This window comes from Eptatretus burgeri, chromosome 10 (genome assembly GCF_056783735.1).
Source record: "Eptatretus burgeri isolate ZD-2024b chromosome 10, Ebu_testis_v1, whole genome shotgun sequence".
In the NCBI taxonomy this organism is placed as follows: Eukaryota; Metazoa; Chordata; class Myxini; order Myxiniformes; family Myxinidae; genus Eptatretus; species Eptatretus burgeri.
In genome coordinates, this window is record NC_140970.1 from 58,744,433 (window position 1) to 58,761,659 (window position 17,227).

At 42.8% G+C, this 17,227-nt stretch overlaps 1 protein-coding gene and 1 pseudogene across 4 annotated transcripts in view; one reads left to right on the plus strand and one right to left on the minus strand.

The window, feature by feature from the left end:
- LOC147018659 (rho GTPase-activating protein 7-like) overlaps positions 1-17,227 on the minus strand; it is a 315,962-nt gene that overhangs the window by 178,044 nt on the left and 120,691 nt on the right. For all 4 annotated transcript variants that reach the window (XM_085898557.1, XM_085898556.1, XM_085898559.1 and 1 more), the window contains one exon: positions 3,813-3,849. In XM_085898557.1, the coding sequence (XP_085754683.1) occupies positions 3,813-3,849 (37 nt within the window). The remainder of the gene's footprint in view (positions 1-3,812; positions 3,850-17,227) is intronic.
- LOC147018660 (uncharacterized) lies at positions 12,800-14,081 on the plus strand (annotated as a pseudogene).

A 17,227-nucleotide genomic window follows, 5' to 3' on the forward strand; every position in this document is an offset into this window, starting at 1 on the left:
GTTATTGTTTGGGAATGTTTTATCACCCTTTCCTTCCCCTCCCCTCACAAGGAACTGATACTCTAGGTCTCCTTCCTTTTAGGTGGTATGAGAAATAGATCTATGTAATATGAAAGCTAAATATAGAACATTTTTTGAAATATCATATTCACAAGCCAAGTTACTGAGATGGTTGCAATGGCAATATAATTCAGCCAATCACAGCTGTGATCTCATCAGTTTCAGATAATTCCATGGGAAATAGATATCTGCAATATGAAAGTGAAATGTTCAACGGTTTTTGAAATATCGTGTACACAAAAGTACATGGATGGATGATCGGTCGGTTGGACGGAGCTCATTTTAATGTCCCTCATCTTCGACCTTGAAGGAGGGGTGAGGGACAATGACGAACAAAAACCACTGGAACAGCACTCAGTCGAGTGCATACGTCTGCCAAACTGAACAGTTTACGTCTTGTATCCCACCGATAAGCCAGATCTGCATATGGACCTTAACCAAAATCTAATCAACTCGACTACCTGTTTTTGTCATAATCCGTCCACAACTTTTTGAGATGTCATGCTATATATTGTTTTTGGCTCCATCTCTCAATGGTGAAGAATCACTTTCAAAATTCTCGTTTCCGGATCCAGATCCAGAAACGAATTTATTTGACCAAAGTCAAATAAATTCGTCCTTGCCACACACCCAACCTGTCCACCAAGTTTCATCTGTATCCGTCCATAATTTTTTGAGATGTCCTACTCACTGACAGACAGATAGACAGACAGACAGACAGAAAACAAAACCTCCATCCACCTTCGGTGGCGGAGGTAATTACTCTACATACAAGGGTCATGCTTGCTTTACACCTTAAATTCTACTTCACACAGTTCTGATGCATACATCCTGGTTAAAGTACTTATTCCAGCAGTTTGAAAGCAAAATTGGAAGAGGAACCTTGCCTGCTCTTTGTGGATTTCACAAGTAAAAACAAAACAAAACATTTTAAAGGATATGACACAAAAAACACCAAAATCATTGGAATCAGATGTTGATAAACACAACTTTGTTTCACTTCTCATGCAATATATCATGTTCACAAATCAATAATCTTTCTATCTTCAGCTTTAGACAATAAGAGTGTAGCACGATGCAAATACAGTTGACATTTGTTTTCATGGGAATTGTTACAGCTTTGCTTTTGGTTGAGACGTGGGTAAAAGGATCACCAGGTCAATAGCATGACTATTTCAACATGAACCTTGAGCAAAAAGCCCCCAACATAGTCAAACAAGAGCTTAAGGATCATTCATGCGTTGAAAAGCTCATCAGAATCAAGATTGTACACCATGGGGTTTTAATCCAAACAGGGATTTAGATAGAACATCCAGCTACCCACGTGTAACTCCTAATTTGTAACTCCTGTTTAAAAGATCACGTGTACTTTTGTTGCAACAAACTGAATAAATAAATGAAGATTTACAACCGATGTTTGTTAACCCATTGGGAGTGACTCGCATTGGTACAATCCCCCCCAGGGAAACGAACTGACTTTTGACCCTGATGACTGAAAATTACCCCGATGACACTCCAGCCCTTTCCACTGTCACTCGCTGGCCTGCCCAAAAATCTGTGAGATGCAAGCAAATCCAGGGTCAAAGCTCATGACATGACCCTGTTCTTCCTCCCCACACTTCCTCTGCTTTACAAGAGCTTCATTAACACAGAATATGGAAGGTGGGAGGAAAAGGGAATAATAAGGAGAAGACAGGGAAGGGGTGAAACAAAGAGATAGGAAAGTGAAAGTGTAAAGGCAGAAGTCTATAAGGAAAGATTTGGGTGAAAGAAAAAGAGGGAAATTTAAGGAATACAGCATTACAGAAGTATACCAAAGGTACAGTCGTCATATTAAATCACAAGATTATGTCACAAACAGTCAGGGGCAATCTGAAAAGTCAACTACCCAATATTTGCATCAGGAACAAATATCAGAAATCTTTCATGAGGCAGTATTGGGTGAACCTTGAGTGCTCATTTTGATTTCAATGTCACTGTTTTAGACATCAATAAGCAGAAACTATTTGGTACTTCGGCTGATATACGAGAACTTAGAATGCATTATTCTGGCCACACTCACAACACCAGACTTGTGCTTTTCGCAAATGCCATTCAAGAAAAAAAAAAGGACAGATTGGGTTTTTCTTATCAATGTTATTTCTGTGATTGCTCTTCCGACTACATTCTTTGGACCAAGGATGAATACAGGTCCAATCCATTGATGATTACAAAGGTATTATATAACCTGAGTCCAGGTCCTCCACTGGTTGTCTTTAAAACTTTCTGATTAAACTTCCGATTTGGCTTGCCAGAACGAAGCTGTTACTGAAATGCAAGTGGTAAGTATGAAAATAATTGTACAAATCATTATAAACTGACGTAATGAAATATCTTTAACTCCACCACTGAAGGTGGATGGAGTTTATGTTTTCACCCGCTTGCCTGTCTGTCTGTTTGTTTGTTTGTCCGAGCAGGATATCTCAAAAAAGTTATGGATGGATTCAGAAAAAAAAAAAAAAAAAAACTTGGTGGACTGGTTGGGGATGTGACAAGGACGAATTGATTCGAGTTTGGTTAAGGTATGGATACAGATCCGGCCTGTCAGTGGGATACAAAAATAAACTGTTCAGCCTGTCAGAGGTATGTGCTCGACCTAGTGCCGTTCTACTCATTATACTGCACTGCTTTGCTAGAAATAATGAAAATAGATCGATATACCTTTTTTGTCAAAATCATAGTGGGGCAGTGGGACAACACATAATTATGTACTGATAGTGGGGGCAGTGGAACAACATGTGGACAGAACTGCAAAATGAAAAAATAGAGGAAGACAAGAGGGAAGAAAACATTGCAGCGCAAGCATCTTATTATACGTTATACAGCTACATCAGGTTGCATGGGCAACTATATGGAGCACGTTTCACTGAAGTAAGTTTTTTTTTTTGTTTTGTTATATTCAAGCAACGCATGATACAAATATTTCAACAATTGTAACTGAGCATTAAAATAATTTGTTTTTCAATAATAGCCTGCTGCAGGGATAGAATGTTCACGAGTGGCTTGTTGACCTCACAGTCGTTCTACCAGGCAGCAAAGACAAGGCTTTAAAGATGCCTCCAAAGGCCAGCCAAACCATTGTTCCCCAATTCACAATGATAGTGTGGACAGCCAAATTTAGCACAGGCATGTCAACGAGGACACAGAGGGCAAGAACAGCCCAAGTGGCTCAGGCCCAACAACGGCGGCAGGCGCGGTCAAAAGACAGCGTGGCGGAAATGGCCAGGCATGCGGCTGCTTAACCAGGTCTTAAAAGACAAAACATTTGGCGGTTCAGGGAGGGAGCTTTCAGACAGGCTCAGTGTGACTGTACAGAAAGAAGAATCCTTAAAGAGACACTATATCAATTTGCAGATTAAACAAATAATGGAATAGCAAGAGGCAACCATTCAGATTCACCGTGCTTCTCAATCAATGGTATGTCAAATTGTGTCACCATGTTTTTTGTGAGGACTTCAAAAAATCTCGTAGTTAAAACCGTGCAAATTATGTACAGTACATAGTTGGTTCACATAAATCAGCACATCACTTCAATACTCAATCTGAAATAGTACATAGACTTCTCATTGGAAGAGCTTTTAGTCGAAGCCTGAAGCCTTAATATATAACCGTGAAATCACAAATTACATTTTCTTTGGTCACCAAATCAAACGATGCAGTTTCCACAATGTGATTCTAAAATATCCATAAAAATCAATCAATGTAAAACTTACCCAACAACTCCTGCAGAGGAGCACAACTTCCCAACTTCTGCAAAGAGAACAAGAAAAAATTAAGTTATTTGTTTCTTTGGAATTTAATTACTTTCATGACAGTGATTCTTCCTTTTTCCTCTATTCCTTCCAATTTTAAAAACAATTTATTTAACTTGTCACCATGCGAACTAACTTTTACAGTCACTTCACCAAGTGTGGTGATGGAAAGGTTAGTGGCAGCCAAGTGGTGCAGCCAAGTGAGCCTTGCAGAAAAATTTCTGCAAGAATTCACTTCTCCTTCAAGATATAGATAACGAAAGAGAGGAATAGAGGTTAAAAGAGATGAAAGGGAAGAAAAAGCAAGAATTAGAATAAATAAAGAGAATTAAAAAAAAAATAAATTAGAAACAAATGTGAAAGGAACAAAGAACAAAGATGTTGGAAAGAATCCGGATGGATAGATTTCAACAGTTACTCCCCAGGCTCAAACACAGCGACATGTACAAGCTACCAGAGGTCCATTGCAACTTGCAACTGTGATCTTTAATTTACTTTAGGTAAATTCAAACTTACACCATGGATGCACACAAAATAAATCATCGAGCCAGCGCATTTACATTGAGATAAACGAATCAGAATAACGAACAGCACATATATTTACAAACACAATTCCCAAGTAATCAATTTATAATGGAGCAAGTGTATGGAATTATGTACACATGTACAGTATGTATATCCGCTCTTCACCCATTGGTTGGACAGCTGACCTGACATCACCCACAATTGTAACCTGAAATGCTTAACTTAATGTGCCCAATGGACTCAAAGGACCCCAATGACCCAAAATACCCCAAAAATAACTAAAATACCCAAAAGACCCGAAAGACCTGAAATACCATGAAGATGTTTAAATACCCAAAAGACCGAAAATACTCCGAAGACCTGAAAGACCAAAAAGACCCTGAAGACCCACAAGACACAAAAGACCCCAAGGATCCAAAAGACCCGAAAGACCCCGGAGAACCAAAACACCCAAAAGACCCCAAGGATCCAAAAGACCCGAAAGACCCCGAAGAAACAAAACACCCAAAAGACCCCGAATACCAAAAAGACCCTGAGGACCCTGAATACCTAAAATATGCAAAGGACCCAGAGGACCACAAAAGACACAACGGGACTATCATAGACCCATGGAAATTCTGCATCATGTAAAATGGGACTTCAGGTCCTAAACCCACCACCACCACACAAACACACAAACACACAAACACACACACACACACACACACACACACACACACACACACACACACACACACACACACACACACACACACACACACACACACACACACACACACACACACACACACACACACACACACACACACACAAACACACAAACACACAAACACACAAACACACAAACACACAAACACAAACACAATCCCATGTCCTCAACCCCCTCCCAACTCTGACCTCTCTCTGCCCCCTACCACCACACCCAAACTCTGTGCTCCCCTCCCTCTTTCTTCAAATCCTCAAACTCCCTCCCAACCCAATATCCTCAAACTCCCTCCCAACCCAATATCCTCAAACTCCCTCCCAACCCAATGTCCTCAAACTCCCTCCCAACCCAATGTCCTCAATTCTAACCCCCCCCTCACCACCACCACCACCACCACCTCCTCCTCCTCCTCCTCAAAAGCCCCAAACAGCAAAGGGCTTACCTTGTGTTGCTTTTCTTGCTTTATGCAGCTTTCTTTGGCTGAAAGAGCATGGGGGTTAATTTATTGATATCCTAGCTACCTGTGGGTAATTGATTAAGTGAGAGCTGATTGGTTATTCCTTCCAATTGCAGGTGAGAGGTGTGATTGGGTCTGGTATATATACAGGTCGTTCTCTATTTACACTAATTCGATCTACATTTTTTTCGACTTAACACCTTCGACAAAGTACAGAACAATTTTTTATTTACACCTCGTAATTAAATTTTGTGACGGTGCTTGGGGAATGGAGGTATGATGTACAGTGCACCACTTCTCTTACCCTCAGTCAAATGCAGTCTGCACTGTACTCATGAAAGGTATCATCGTCTGACCTTCAGTGATAGTATTTTTATGCCAAAGTCTCCCAAACCCCTTCATCATGAGTTGTAAACGACCCTCAAGTTTTCTAGCTGAGACTCCCATCAAGAAGAATTGTAAAGTTATGAGTTTGGACATTTAAATGGATGTGATGAAGTGATTCCAGCATGGGGAGCATTTGGTGGTCATTGTCCATGCGGTCAGCCTTCCTCCGTTGACTGTGAGGACAACTCCGTCTGCTACGTGCCCTTGCCACCCCGTCCCGCACATGCTATAATCTTTAAGGAACTCGGGTGTTTACTTCGAAGGGAAATCATTTGGCTCTCCGACCCGGTTAGGTCGGTGTTAACCGCCCGTCTACGACAATTGGGTAGGGGGAATTAACTTAACCCCTCCCCCCCCCCCCCGGGCCGCGACAACTGGTGTGAAGTAGTGCGATTTGAACGCTTATCAACATCTGTTGATAGAGAGTACGATTTTGGAATCCATCGGGACCACGACATTTGGTATTGGAGTGAGCTAAGCTTCAAAAAAAAAAAGAAATGTATGTATATTGAGAATCTAAATTTCTAAACAATCACCTCTACCATCGAGGGAGAGGGGGTTGTCGTGACCAAGGTACAAATTGTATCATTAATTGGTGTCGGAAGAAAAGAACGCTTAGAAATTTAAGGGAAATAAAACATTTTTTTGAGGAGATTGAATGCGCGCAGAAAATGGCGGACGTGCACGAGATGACGTTTGTGGGAAGATAGTGATTATGAAGGAAGTCAGCCAGGGATAGAGCCGGGTGATGACGATAGGGTAGGAACCTCCCCCATTCCTGAGCCATCGAGCCAGGAAGCTGATGCGATGATTCTCCAGGCTATGATAAAATAATTTATGGGACGAGTTAGGGAACTAGTGCATGGTCACATCTGGAACTAGAAGGGCACTCGGTAGAGCACATACCTCCACTGCACAATGCCTGATCCATGAGAACATATCGGGCACAATACATTTTTGAAATATCATTCTATATATTGTTTTTGGCCCTATCTCTCAATGGTGAAGAATCACTTTAAAATTCTACTCGTCGGATCCGGGTCCGGATCCGGGTCCGGATCCGGATCTTCACCAACATCTAATCAGTTCGTCCTCGTCACACCCTGAACCTGTCCACAAAATTTCATCCGGATCCGTCCACAACTTTTTAAGATATCCTGTACACAGACAAACAGACAGAAAGGGGTGAAAACATAACCTCCTTCACCTTCGGTGGCAGAGGTAGCATAGGGAACAAAAGAGTAAACACAGCAATAAAATGATGAGACAAATGAGTGAATATCGGGATGGCATATGAAAAATGAATGAACAAATGAAGGAACAAGCGAAAGAATCTAAAGGACAAATTAATGGAATGGAGAGTCACATGAAGGGAATGAGTGAAGAAATGAACGAGATTAAGAAGGGAATAACACAGGAACTGGGGGCACGAATTGATGGAATAGGGGAAAGGAATGAACGATTGCAAATTGAAATTGATGAACAAAGAAGTAAAATGGGGGAGATGGAGAAAGAAATGGCATTAGAATGACAGAATGGTGGAACTAGAAGCACCCACTCCCTACGGGAGCCGTCAAGAAGGTCATGTTATGCCTATTTTACTCCAAGGGGTCCTGGGATTACACACCCAAAAAATGGTTGCGATCGGTTCAGCCGTTTTTGCGGTACATGGGAACAGACAGACGGACGGACGGACGGACATTTGGTGAATTTTCGTAAGATGGAGGGCGAAATTGATGAACAAAGGAATGAAATGGAGACAAATTGGAGACTGAATTTGAGCTAAAATGGGAAGAAATGGCATTGAAAATAGAAGTGGGTAAAACCCAGGCTGGTTAAATGGCGGAAAAGATGGAAGAAGAAATTGGGTTAATAAATCAAAGAATTTACAAAGTAAATGAGGATCTGGAGGGCCATCGTGCTTGTGTGGATGCCATAATGCAATGGCGGGAGGAGGAATTGGGATTTTGTAAACGCCAGGGCGGCGGTTTGGTGAAAGAGCTGGAAACCCATGTAAAAGAACAAGAGCAGGTGTTAGTTGATAAAGGCTTGAAGGAGCCACAATGGACTGGGGAAAGGATGAATGAGATGTTAAAGGGGTGGCTGAACACTTGGAACAATACCATCAAGGGAGAGGCAAAAGTTTCTGTTAATCTCAAAGGTGACGTGGATCGTTCTGTTGAGACCATGCTTGGGCTGACTGACTCGTACAAAGCCAATGGTGAAGTTGGACTGGGCTTGCTGCACTTTGGCATTGGGGATGTTGCTGAAAAGGGTCGAGCAGATTTGGCAGAGCCAATGTTTGAACCCTTTGCAGAGCATATAGTGGAAGACAGCGACAATAACATTGACATACCAAGTACCAAACAAGCGGCTGATCTTGAGAAGACCGAAAGTGAACTTGCTGATGTGGACTCTGGAGAGAGAGAACTGCCCAATTTGAAAAAGTGCAAGGCGGTTTAAGAGGCACAGACGGACCTCAAGGGGAAGAGCTGGATGCTTGTCAAATGGACAAGAGGGAAAGTGATGTTTTTGAAATGAATTTGCAGAACCAATCCCAGAGTTCAGATCCAGATAATAGTTGTGAAGCCCAATTACTAACTGTTTATGAATCTTGTGGAAGTGATGCCAAGGCGGAAGGTTATGATGAGTCTGGTGCATCTCGCTGTTGTAATGGAGATGGTCCAGTTGTTGTTGAGAGTGGATCTACAGAAATGTTTTTTGATGATTGTATGGTAGGGGTGACGCATTGGCAACTGTGAAGGAAAATGACGTTGAAGTTGCGAAGCTGCTGTGGAAGGAAAGTGATCTTCCTGAAGCATTGCTTCCTGAACTTGGCACTTTCAGGGAGGCAAGTCCTGAAGTTTGTTTTGTTGAGGCAGGATTGGAACAATCCCAAGATAAATGTGTTGAGGAGGAGAGTTGCAACAGCTGTGGCTTCCTGTTGGTTGAGCAAGACGCTCATCTTGAAATGAACCAAAGTGAGTCAAGTGCAAGCTTTGAAGAGAGGGTGCCCCCACATGATGCGAATGTAGAGGATTCTGGTGATGAAGATGATGCTCAGCATTTTTCATTGGAAGAACTTGCAGTTGCTGATATACCCCTGGAATTCCTTCCAGATGTCAGTCCCATAGATTCTTCAGCAAGGGATATTGAGGAGAAACAGGTGGATGAACTGCATGACGAAGGTGAATTGGCAAATACTGGATTTGTTGGCAATGAAACCCATGCTGAACTTTATGAAGGACTTTGTCAGTCTTCTTTCAATCCAGGGGTTGAGAAGGATGATCCAGAGATTGTGCCACTTGAGAGGGAGTTTAAAGTTGAGGAATGTTTTGTGGGGAGTGAACCATTGGATGATATTTATTGGATTGGAGGCAAGAATGAGATGAATGAGAAAGATGAGCTTTGTAAGGAATCTGATTGAAATGAACACTTGCAAAGAGGCAAATCAAGAAACAGATTTGGCGGAGTCCTTGTTTCTTTCTATGGCTGAGCATGCGAGTGGTGATGACGAGTCAGAATTTGGACCGGAACCACAACCACAGCCTTTACTGATTCAAGAACTCCAGCTGCTGCAGAAACTCTTAGCTGACAAGACATCGGATGAGAGAAATTTAGGTCTACCAGATCCTGGAGGAGGATGCAGGCTTCTGGGAGTGGATGAGAAAACTTAAGGTCTCCCAGAACCTGGATGAGGATGTAAGCTTCCGGGAGTGAATGAGAGAACTCTAGGTCTACCAGATCCTGGAGGACGATGCAGGTTTCTGGGAGTGGATGAGAGAACTTTAGGTTTACCAGATCCTGGAGGATGATGCAGGTTTCTGGGAGCGGATGAGAGAAGTTTGGGTCTTCCAGATCCTGGAGGAGGATGCAGGCTTCACCACATACAAAGCTTTCATCCACAGCCTGATAGAGTACTGCTCTCCCCTGTGGGCTTGTGCTTCTGCCTCTCACCTTTCTCAGATTCACGCTGTGGAAACCAAGGCATTTAGGATCATTGGTACCTCCTGCGATGAGGCTGAGCCTTTGGGTCTCTCACTCTCTTACCGCAGGCAGGTCGGTGGTCTTTCTGTCTTCTACCGTCTCCACTCCCGCTTGCCCCCCCTCCCCCCTGCTCTGTCCGAGATAACTCCCCCTCATATTTCCGCCAGGTGCTCAAGGTCCATGAACTTTTACCCTTCTGGTAAAACTACCAAAATCAAGAATCACTGCTCACCTTCACTCTTTCATTCCTTTTTTCCCACCTTTGGAACAAACTCCCACACTCTCCTCAATCCCACTCTTCCCTCCACATGTTCAAAACAGCTGTTCACCACCATCTCATATTTTACTCCATCCAAAACCACGATCTTTTCTACCCCCGCGAATTCGCCCTAAACCCACCTCCTTCAAATTCCCTGCTTTCCTTCCTGAAAGTCCTTGTCGTGTCGATATCTAGTTTACCCTGCGTACCCAAACTCATCCCTCTAACTTCCACAGATCTCATGTCTCTATTCCACGCTGTTTCCCCCCCCCCCCCCGTCTCCTGCTTGCCTTGTTATATGTTCTGGGTGTTCGCTCTCAAATGAGCCTTGACAGTGTATACAAAATATATATATATATATATATATATATATATATATATATATATATATATATATATATATATATATATATATATATATATATATATATATTGTTACGTTTGAGGGGGAGTCTGCATTCAAAGGGTAATTAGGATGTTTAATTAGGTATGCCATGCTGTTCGAGTGTACCAGGATCTCGATGTAATAAGTAGCAATTCAGTGGTGATAAGTTGTCTAGTAAATGTCCATTTCTTCAAGGGGGAAATGATAATTGTCACGTAATTAGATAGGGATAGGGATAGGGTAAGTGTGTCTGCGTAAACCCCTTTTAGTATTCCCTGGAGGCTTGCCGTGACGTCACAGGACAGTGCTGCGGATGGCTCCGCCCCGTGATCACGATTGGGGGAAGGCGACGGCAGAGGGCCAATAAAACGGCTCGATTGGAAGTGACGAGGACTCGAGGATAAAAAGGCTCTGTTCGGGGAAAAAGGAGGAGGAAGAAGATCGGGACAGAAAAACGGTTTTGGTGGAGGCTGTTGTGCTGGGAGCGTGCTGTTTGTTGGGCTGATTCGATCCTGAATTGATCGTGTCTTGTGGCCTTGCTGTGCCTCGTGCCTCACCTTGGTTGGCTCTGGGGTTCTGCTGGCTTGGAGCATGGGGTCGAACAGCGGGCGGACCTGCCTCCCTCTCCTGCTCGCAACTTGGCGCCAGAACTGGCTCCCTGGCGGCTGTGAGCGGACTTGCGCCGACACAAGGAGGTCGACAGTACCACGGTGTCTCCTGCCGCTGCCGAGCACAATGCCAGCTCATCCGACGCCAATCCAGGGACTGTTGCGTTTACACCACGGGCCAGCCTGACCACCAGGACCAGCTACGTTGTGTGTGTGTGTGTGTGTGTGTGTGTGTGTGTGTGTGTGTGTGTGTGTGTGTGTGTGTGTGTGTGTGTGTGTGTGTGTGTGTGTGTGTGTGAGTGTGTGTGTGTGTGTGTACCTGGCGCCTTAGAGGGTTTGAGATTGGTATATCCATTGGAATTGTTTGTGTTTTCCCCACGCCCGAACCCACACCACCATCCCGTCGAATCGCCCCGGATCCCTCTTCTTGCCGAGTCTTGTTATTTCTGGTTAGAGAAATAAACGTTATCAACTCAGTGAAAAGCGACTCGTGCCACCTTCCTCGTCCCGTTTACAGTAGAGCGATTAGAAGCGCCATCTTTGGGTTATAAATAAATAAACCGCCTCCATCGTTTCGGCTCATTCTACGTTAGCGGGACTGGTCAAGTCCCGTGGACGTCACAACATATATATATATATATATATATATATATATATATATATATATATATATATATATATATATATATATATATATATATATATATATATATATATATATATATATATATATATATATATATATATATATATATATATATATATATATATATATATGTCGAAGTGAGGGGTGCATTTTCATAGCATATCACACAAAATGTTAAACAAAACGATGTCCTGTAAAAATGAAATTCCACATTTTCAGCAGATGAGACACCTCCCAAGGCACCATCGCACGGAACTGTGGGGCCCAACAAAGGCGGAAACGTATGTCCAATCGATGTGTTACATTGAAAGAACGGGTACTTTTACAAAAACGATATTAAACAAATGAGTGCTTCTTGCCCTGTTTGTGCTGAACTAAAACCCAGATTCTATGGCGCAGCTCCAGGCAAGTTGATCAAGGCTACTTCACCCTTCGAGAGACTAAATATCGACTTCAAAGGGCCCTTGCCGACTGAGACAAATAACAGATACATACTCACTGTTGTTGACGAGAGTATGGGAGAGAAGTGAAAAAGTAACGGAGAGTGTGGGAGAGAAGTGAAAAAGAGAGTGCAGGCAGGATGGAGTGGGTGGAGAAGAGTTGCAGGAGTGATTTGTGACAGAAGGGTAGCTGCAAGAGTTAAGGGGAAAGTATATAAGACAGTAGTGAGACCAGCTATGTTGTATGGTTTGGAGGCGGTGGTGCTGACAAAAAGACAGGAAGCGGAGCTGGAGGTGGCAGAGTTAAAGATGCTGCGATTCTCGTTGGGAGTGACGAGGATGGACAGGATAAGGAATGAGTATATTAGAGGGACTGCGCAGGTAAGATGGTTTGGAGACAAAGTGAGAGAGGCGAGATTGAGATGGTTTGGACATGTACACAGGAGGGAAGCGGAGTATATTGGGAGAAGGATGCTGAAGATGGAGCCGCCAGGCAGGAGGAGGAGAGGAAGGCCAAAGAAGAGGTTCATGGATGCGGTGAGGGCGGACATGTGGGTGGTTGGAGAGTCAATGGAAGATGTGGAGGATAGAGCAAAATGGAGACGGTTGATCCGCTGTGGCGACCCCTAACGGGAGCAGCCGAAAGAAGAACAAGAAGACTCACTGTTGTTGATGAATACTCAAGGTTCCCGTTTGCATTCCCGTGTTCGGATATGACCTCTAGCACCATCGTGAAATGTCTCTCTGAACTCTTTGCCATGTTTGGGAAACCATCGTACATACATTCTGACAGAGGTCCGTGTTTCATGTCGTATGAACTCAAACAGTTCCTACATGAACACGGCATTGCAACTCGTCGAACGACGAGTTACAACCCATAAGGTAATGGACTGGTGGAACGGTATAACGGAGTTATTTGGAAAGCTGTAACCCTGGCGCTGAAATCGAGAGGACTGGGGATTGAGCAGTGGGAGATTATCCTCCCCGATGCCCTGAATTCCATACGCTCTTTGCTCTGTATGTCCATCAATACTACTCCACATGAACGAATGTTTACCCACCAACGACGACACACCAGCGGTCAATCGGTGCCCAACTGGCTAACTTATCCTGGTACTGTGTTCATGAAGCGTCCGGTACGACAAAGCAAGTATGAACCAATGGTGGATAAGGTCGAACTCATCGATATTAATCCTGAGTATGCTCATGTTAGACTTCCTGATGGTAGGGAGACCACTGTGTCGGTTCGCCATCTGGCTCCCGCTGGTGCATCTCCCTCAGGTGCTTCTCCTTCTGGTACTTCTCCACCCGAAAAGGGTAATGTCGGGCTTGATGCAGACAAAGCTAAAACATATTACCCGAGAGCGAACGTGGAGTCATCCCCGACATGAACCGGGGCTTCTCAAGGGGTTCCGAAATCTTCCTCGAGTGAAACCACCATTTACTCTCGGAGAGGGCGATTACAAATTCAGGGTGACCGATAATAGCTCCTCGACGACTCGATCTGTAAAAGGAGGAATATCGGTATCCCATGATAACTTGCCTACCACATTATTATGCCCATAATAATTCTCACTGCTTGAAATGTATGTTTCTATAGTCTATAGCTTTAAAGAAATCAAGATGTATAAGCTGAACATTGAGTTAAATTTTAAAGATGGGGAGAATGTGGTGAAATTAAAGAAGCAGAAGACAAAGCCACACCACGTGACGTGTGGCTGGCTTGTGAAGCAATGACTGCCAAACTGCTCTGACGAAAGGATGGTCCCACGGGCCTTGTCGTTAACTGGAGTAGCTCACTGAGGCTTAAACGGTGAGAGTTGAGAGTGTACCTAGCTCTGTGTGTTTGCTGATTAATTATCATTATACTTCGCTGTAATCGATTGTTGATGTACCTTTTTCTTTGTGTTTGTAGAGATGGCTTCAATCAAGCGAATTAAAGCCGAATTCATCAAAGGCCTTTCTCTCCCTCATTCATTTCAATACCTCCCGAGGCAACCACCGCACGGCACTGTGAGGCCCAACAAAGGCAGAAACGTATGTCCAATCGATGTGTTACATTGAAAGAACGGGTACTTTTACAAAAACGAACAATCAAGCGGCTTGGAGAGCACTCGCCAAGTAGCTTAAGCACTCAAGGAAGCACTTAAACAAAACGGTTGATAAGGAACGGCTCGTTTGGCAAGCAATAGCATAAACGAACCGTTATATTAAACATACACCTCCCGGAGACGCCTAAAATGTCAAATATGTTCAAATTGGACAAATGAACACTTTTTCCTAGCAGTGTGAACTGCTGCTAAGTTCAAATCTGGAGCTTAAATTTTGTAATTCAGCTAAATTTAAGAGATTCTCAAGGTTATGGCATGTGCTAAAATGAAATAAAGGCACGAATGCTGGCGTCTCCAGGCATTTATAAGCATTTCAATATACCCAGCAATTCGTAACGATGATGAACATGCATTCAATAATATGAGTGAGGAAAGTGAAAAAAAACTATATCATTAATAAACCGTTGCGGCCTGTTCCAAGTCAAGGCATGGTTGAGCAGGTCGAAAAACATGGCGGCTTCAGAATCCAGTGAGTTAACCTAGGATACGCCTTAAGACCCCAGAAGAGCGGTGGCCGAGGATATGCCTGATACAGGATATAATGAAATAAGGCCATTAATTATCTCAATAAGGGTTGTTTTAATTTATTCAAACACCCAATTTTCACTCGTGCACTTCCTTGAAGTTTTCTTAATATGCATGAAAAGTTTCAGGCTGATAGGTTTCATGGTTTTGGAGTTATGGAGGAGACATATATATATATATATATATATATATATATATATATATATATATATATATATATATATATATATATATATATATATATATATATATATATATATACACACACACACACACACACACACACACACACACACACACACACACACACACACACACACACACACACACACACACACACACACACACACACACACACACACACCCACACACACCCACACACACACACACACACACTTGTTAGTATAGATTGCACACCCTATTGCCAGTCAGAGCATTAAGTGTGCCATTCAAAACACTGAACATGTAACCAATGGGATCAAGGAGGTTAAATGAGAGTTATGCCTTCTTGCCTCACCTTGTTCTACTTAAAATTACACCATGCAAAGTTCAGTTTCAACACGCTACTCTCAAGATCATCACTATGTAAAAGTATATTGGGACAGTTAAATGTAACGACTGAATAATTTGATTACAAATGCATGCATGAGAGTTGATCAACCCATAAGAACGTCAGATTGTTTTTACTAGCATTCATCAAAAGATGAAGTTCGTTTTATGGCTCAACAACTAAAGCCTGTGCATATATCGAAAAAAACAAACAAACATACACGAGGACACATACCAATGAAGCAACAGACAATGCTTGTATATGTTGTTTTTCTATTTGATTTCCATGACTACACCACTAGGCACAAGAACAAAGTCTGCGAAAACCTTTTGCTGAGAGCTATCTCCTATAAAGCCACCATGGTTTGCAGACACTGCATACAGACTGAGCGACAAAGCGAACTCACCGAGTCGCTATAAACACACTCGAGGGAAGGAAAGGCAGCGAGAGACAATAGGCGGAAGTAACTGTTATGTCGTGCAACAAAGGCCAGAGGTGGAATTGTGATGGTCACAGAGGCATAGAATCGGGTTGCAGAAGAGGAGCAGGTGGAGGTAGCAGGCAAAGATAGGCTGCTGCTTATGAGCAGGACAAAAAAGAAGAAGAAGAAAACCTTCAATTTTAGCAGAAGTAGCTCTATTTCTTGCTGCAACCTGGCTTTGCTCTGATAGAGCTGTCATCGAGCACCTGCTCTGCTAAGAAGAGGTGCTTTTCCACTTCTCAATGTTTGGATGCACTGTGCAACTCACCATACTGGTTTGAGTTACCATTTCAATTGGACTCGTACTATTACAGCTTGTGATTCTGCTTGAAAGAAATGCAAGAAATCGTTTTCTGGAAGTTCAAAAGAAATCTCAACTCAATTAAAGAATCAAGTTTTTTACATATTCTTAGGAATCCAAAACGCATTATAATACAGGAGGTAATATTTTCGTGTTACTGATATAACATGCACAGTCGAGTAAAAGAAAGGCAGAAAAGTGTCAAATAAATCAAAGTTTCTCTAATCTTGAGATCAAGCATAGGATTGTATTCAAATGTTTATTTGATGAACACCTATCATTGGTGATGTACTGCCTTGGCACGGAAGCGAATGCTAAAGGATATGCAGACTGCGATATGTGCAAACGTTTTCACATTGGATGTAAACAACAGGAAGAGGCTGTCAATGGGAAAGGGTTATCTCACAGTACTTCCTTCACACGCACCTCCCCCCAACTTCGTGCTCCGAGCTGTTCCCATCTTCATCACTCTGGATAGCTGGAAAGTGGGTCCAAGCCATATAAGGCAGTCGAGGTGATTGGCAGGCCATAATGATGCAAAATGCACTAATGATTTTTAGAAAAAAAAAAACTTATGGATACAGTAAAAGCAGTATTTCCCACTCTTATATCTTACTGAGCAAAACGGACTACTTAAGAGAGGTAGAAGTTTCATGCGACTTCCTCAAAATGCCAGTTTGTGCACGCGCTTTGGTTGCATCGAATAACAGGCTATCATATTGTGGGTTTTGCTGCTTTGTCAATTACTATTTCTTCAAGCAAACATGGCAATGTATGATTGAAGTTACATTGAAGAAGAAAACATTTAAACATCAAAGCAAATTGAAACGGAAGACAGGTCTGGAGCGCAGCGGAGCTTCAATTTGCGAAGAGTCGAGGGGTTTATTTTCCACAGCACCTCGATTTACAGGAAGTGGGTGGAAAGCATACATGGAGCCTGAGAAGGCTTGTTGGGATAGTAAGCAATCCGTGAGGCCTCTGCAGAGGAAGCTGGGGGCAGGGTAAATT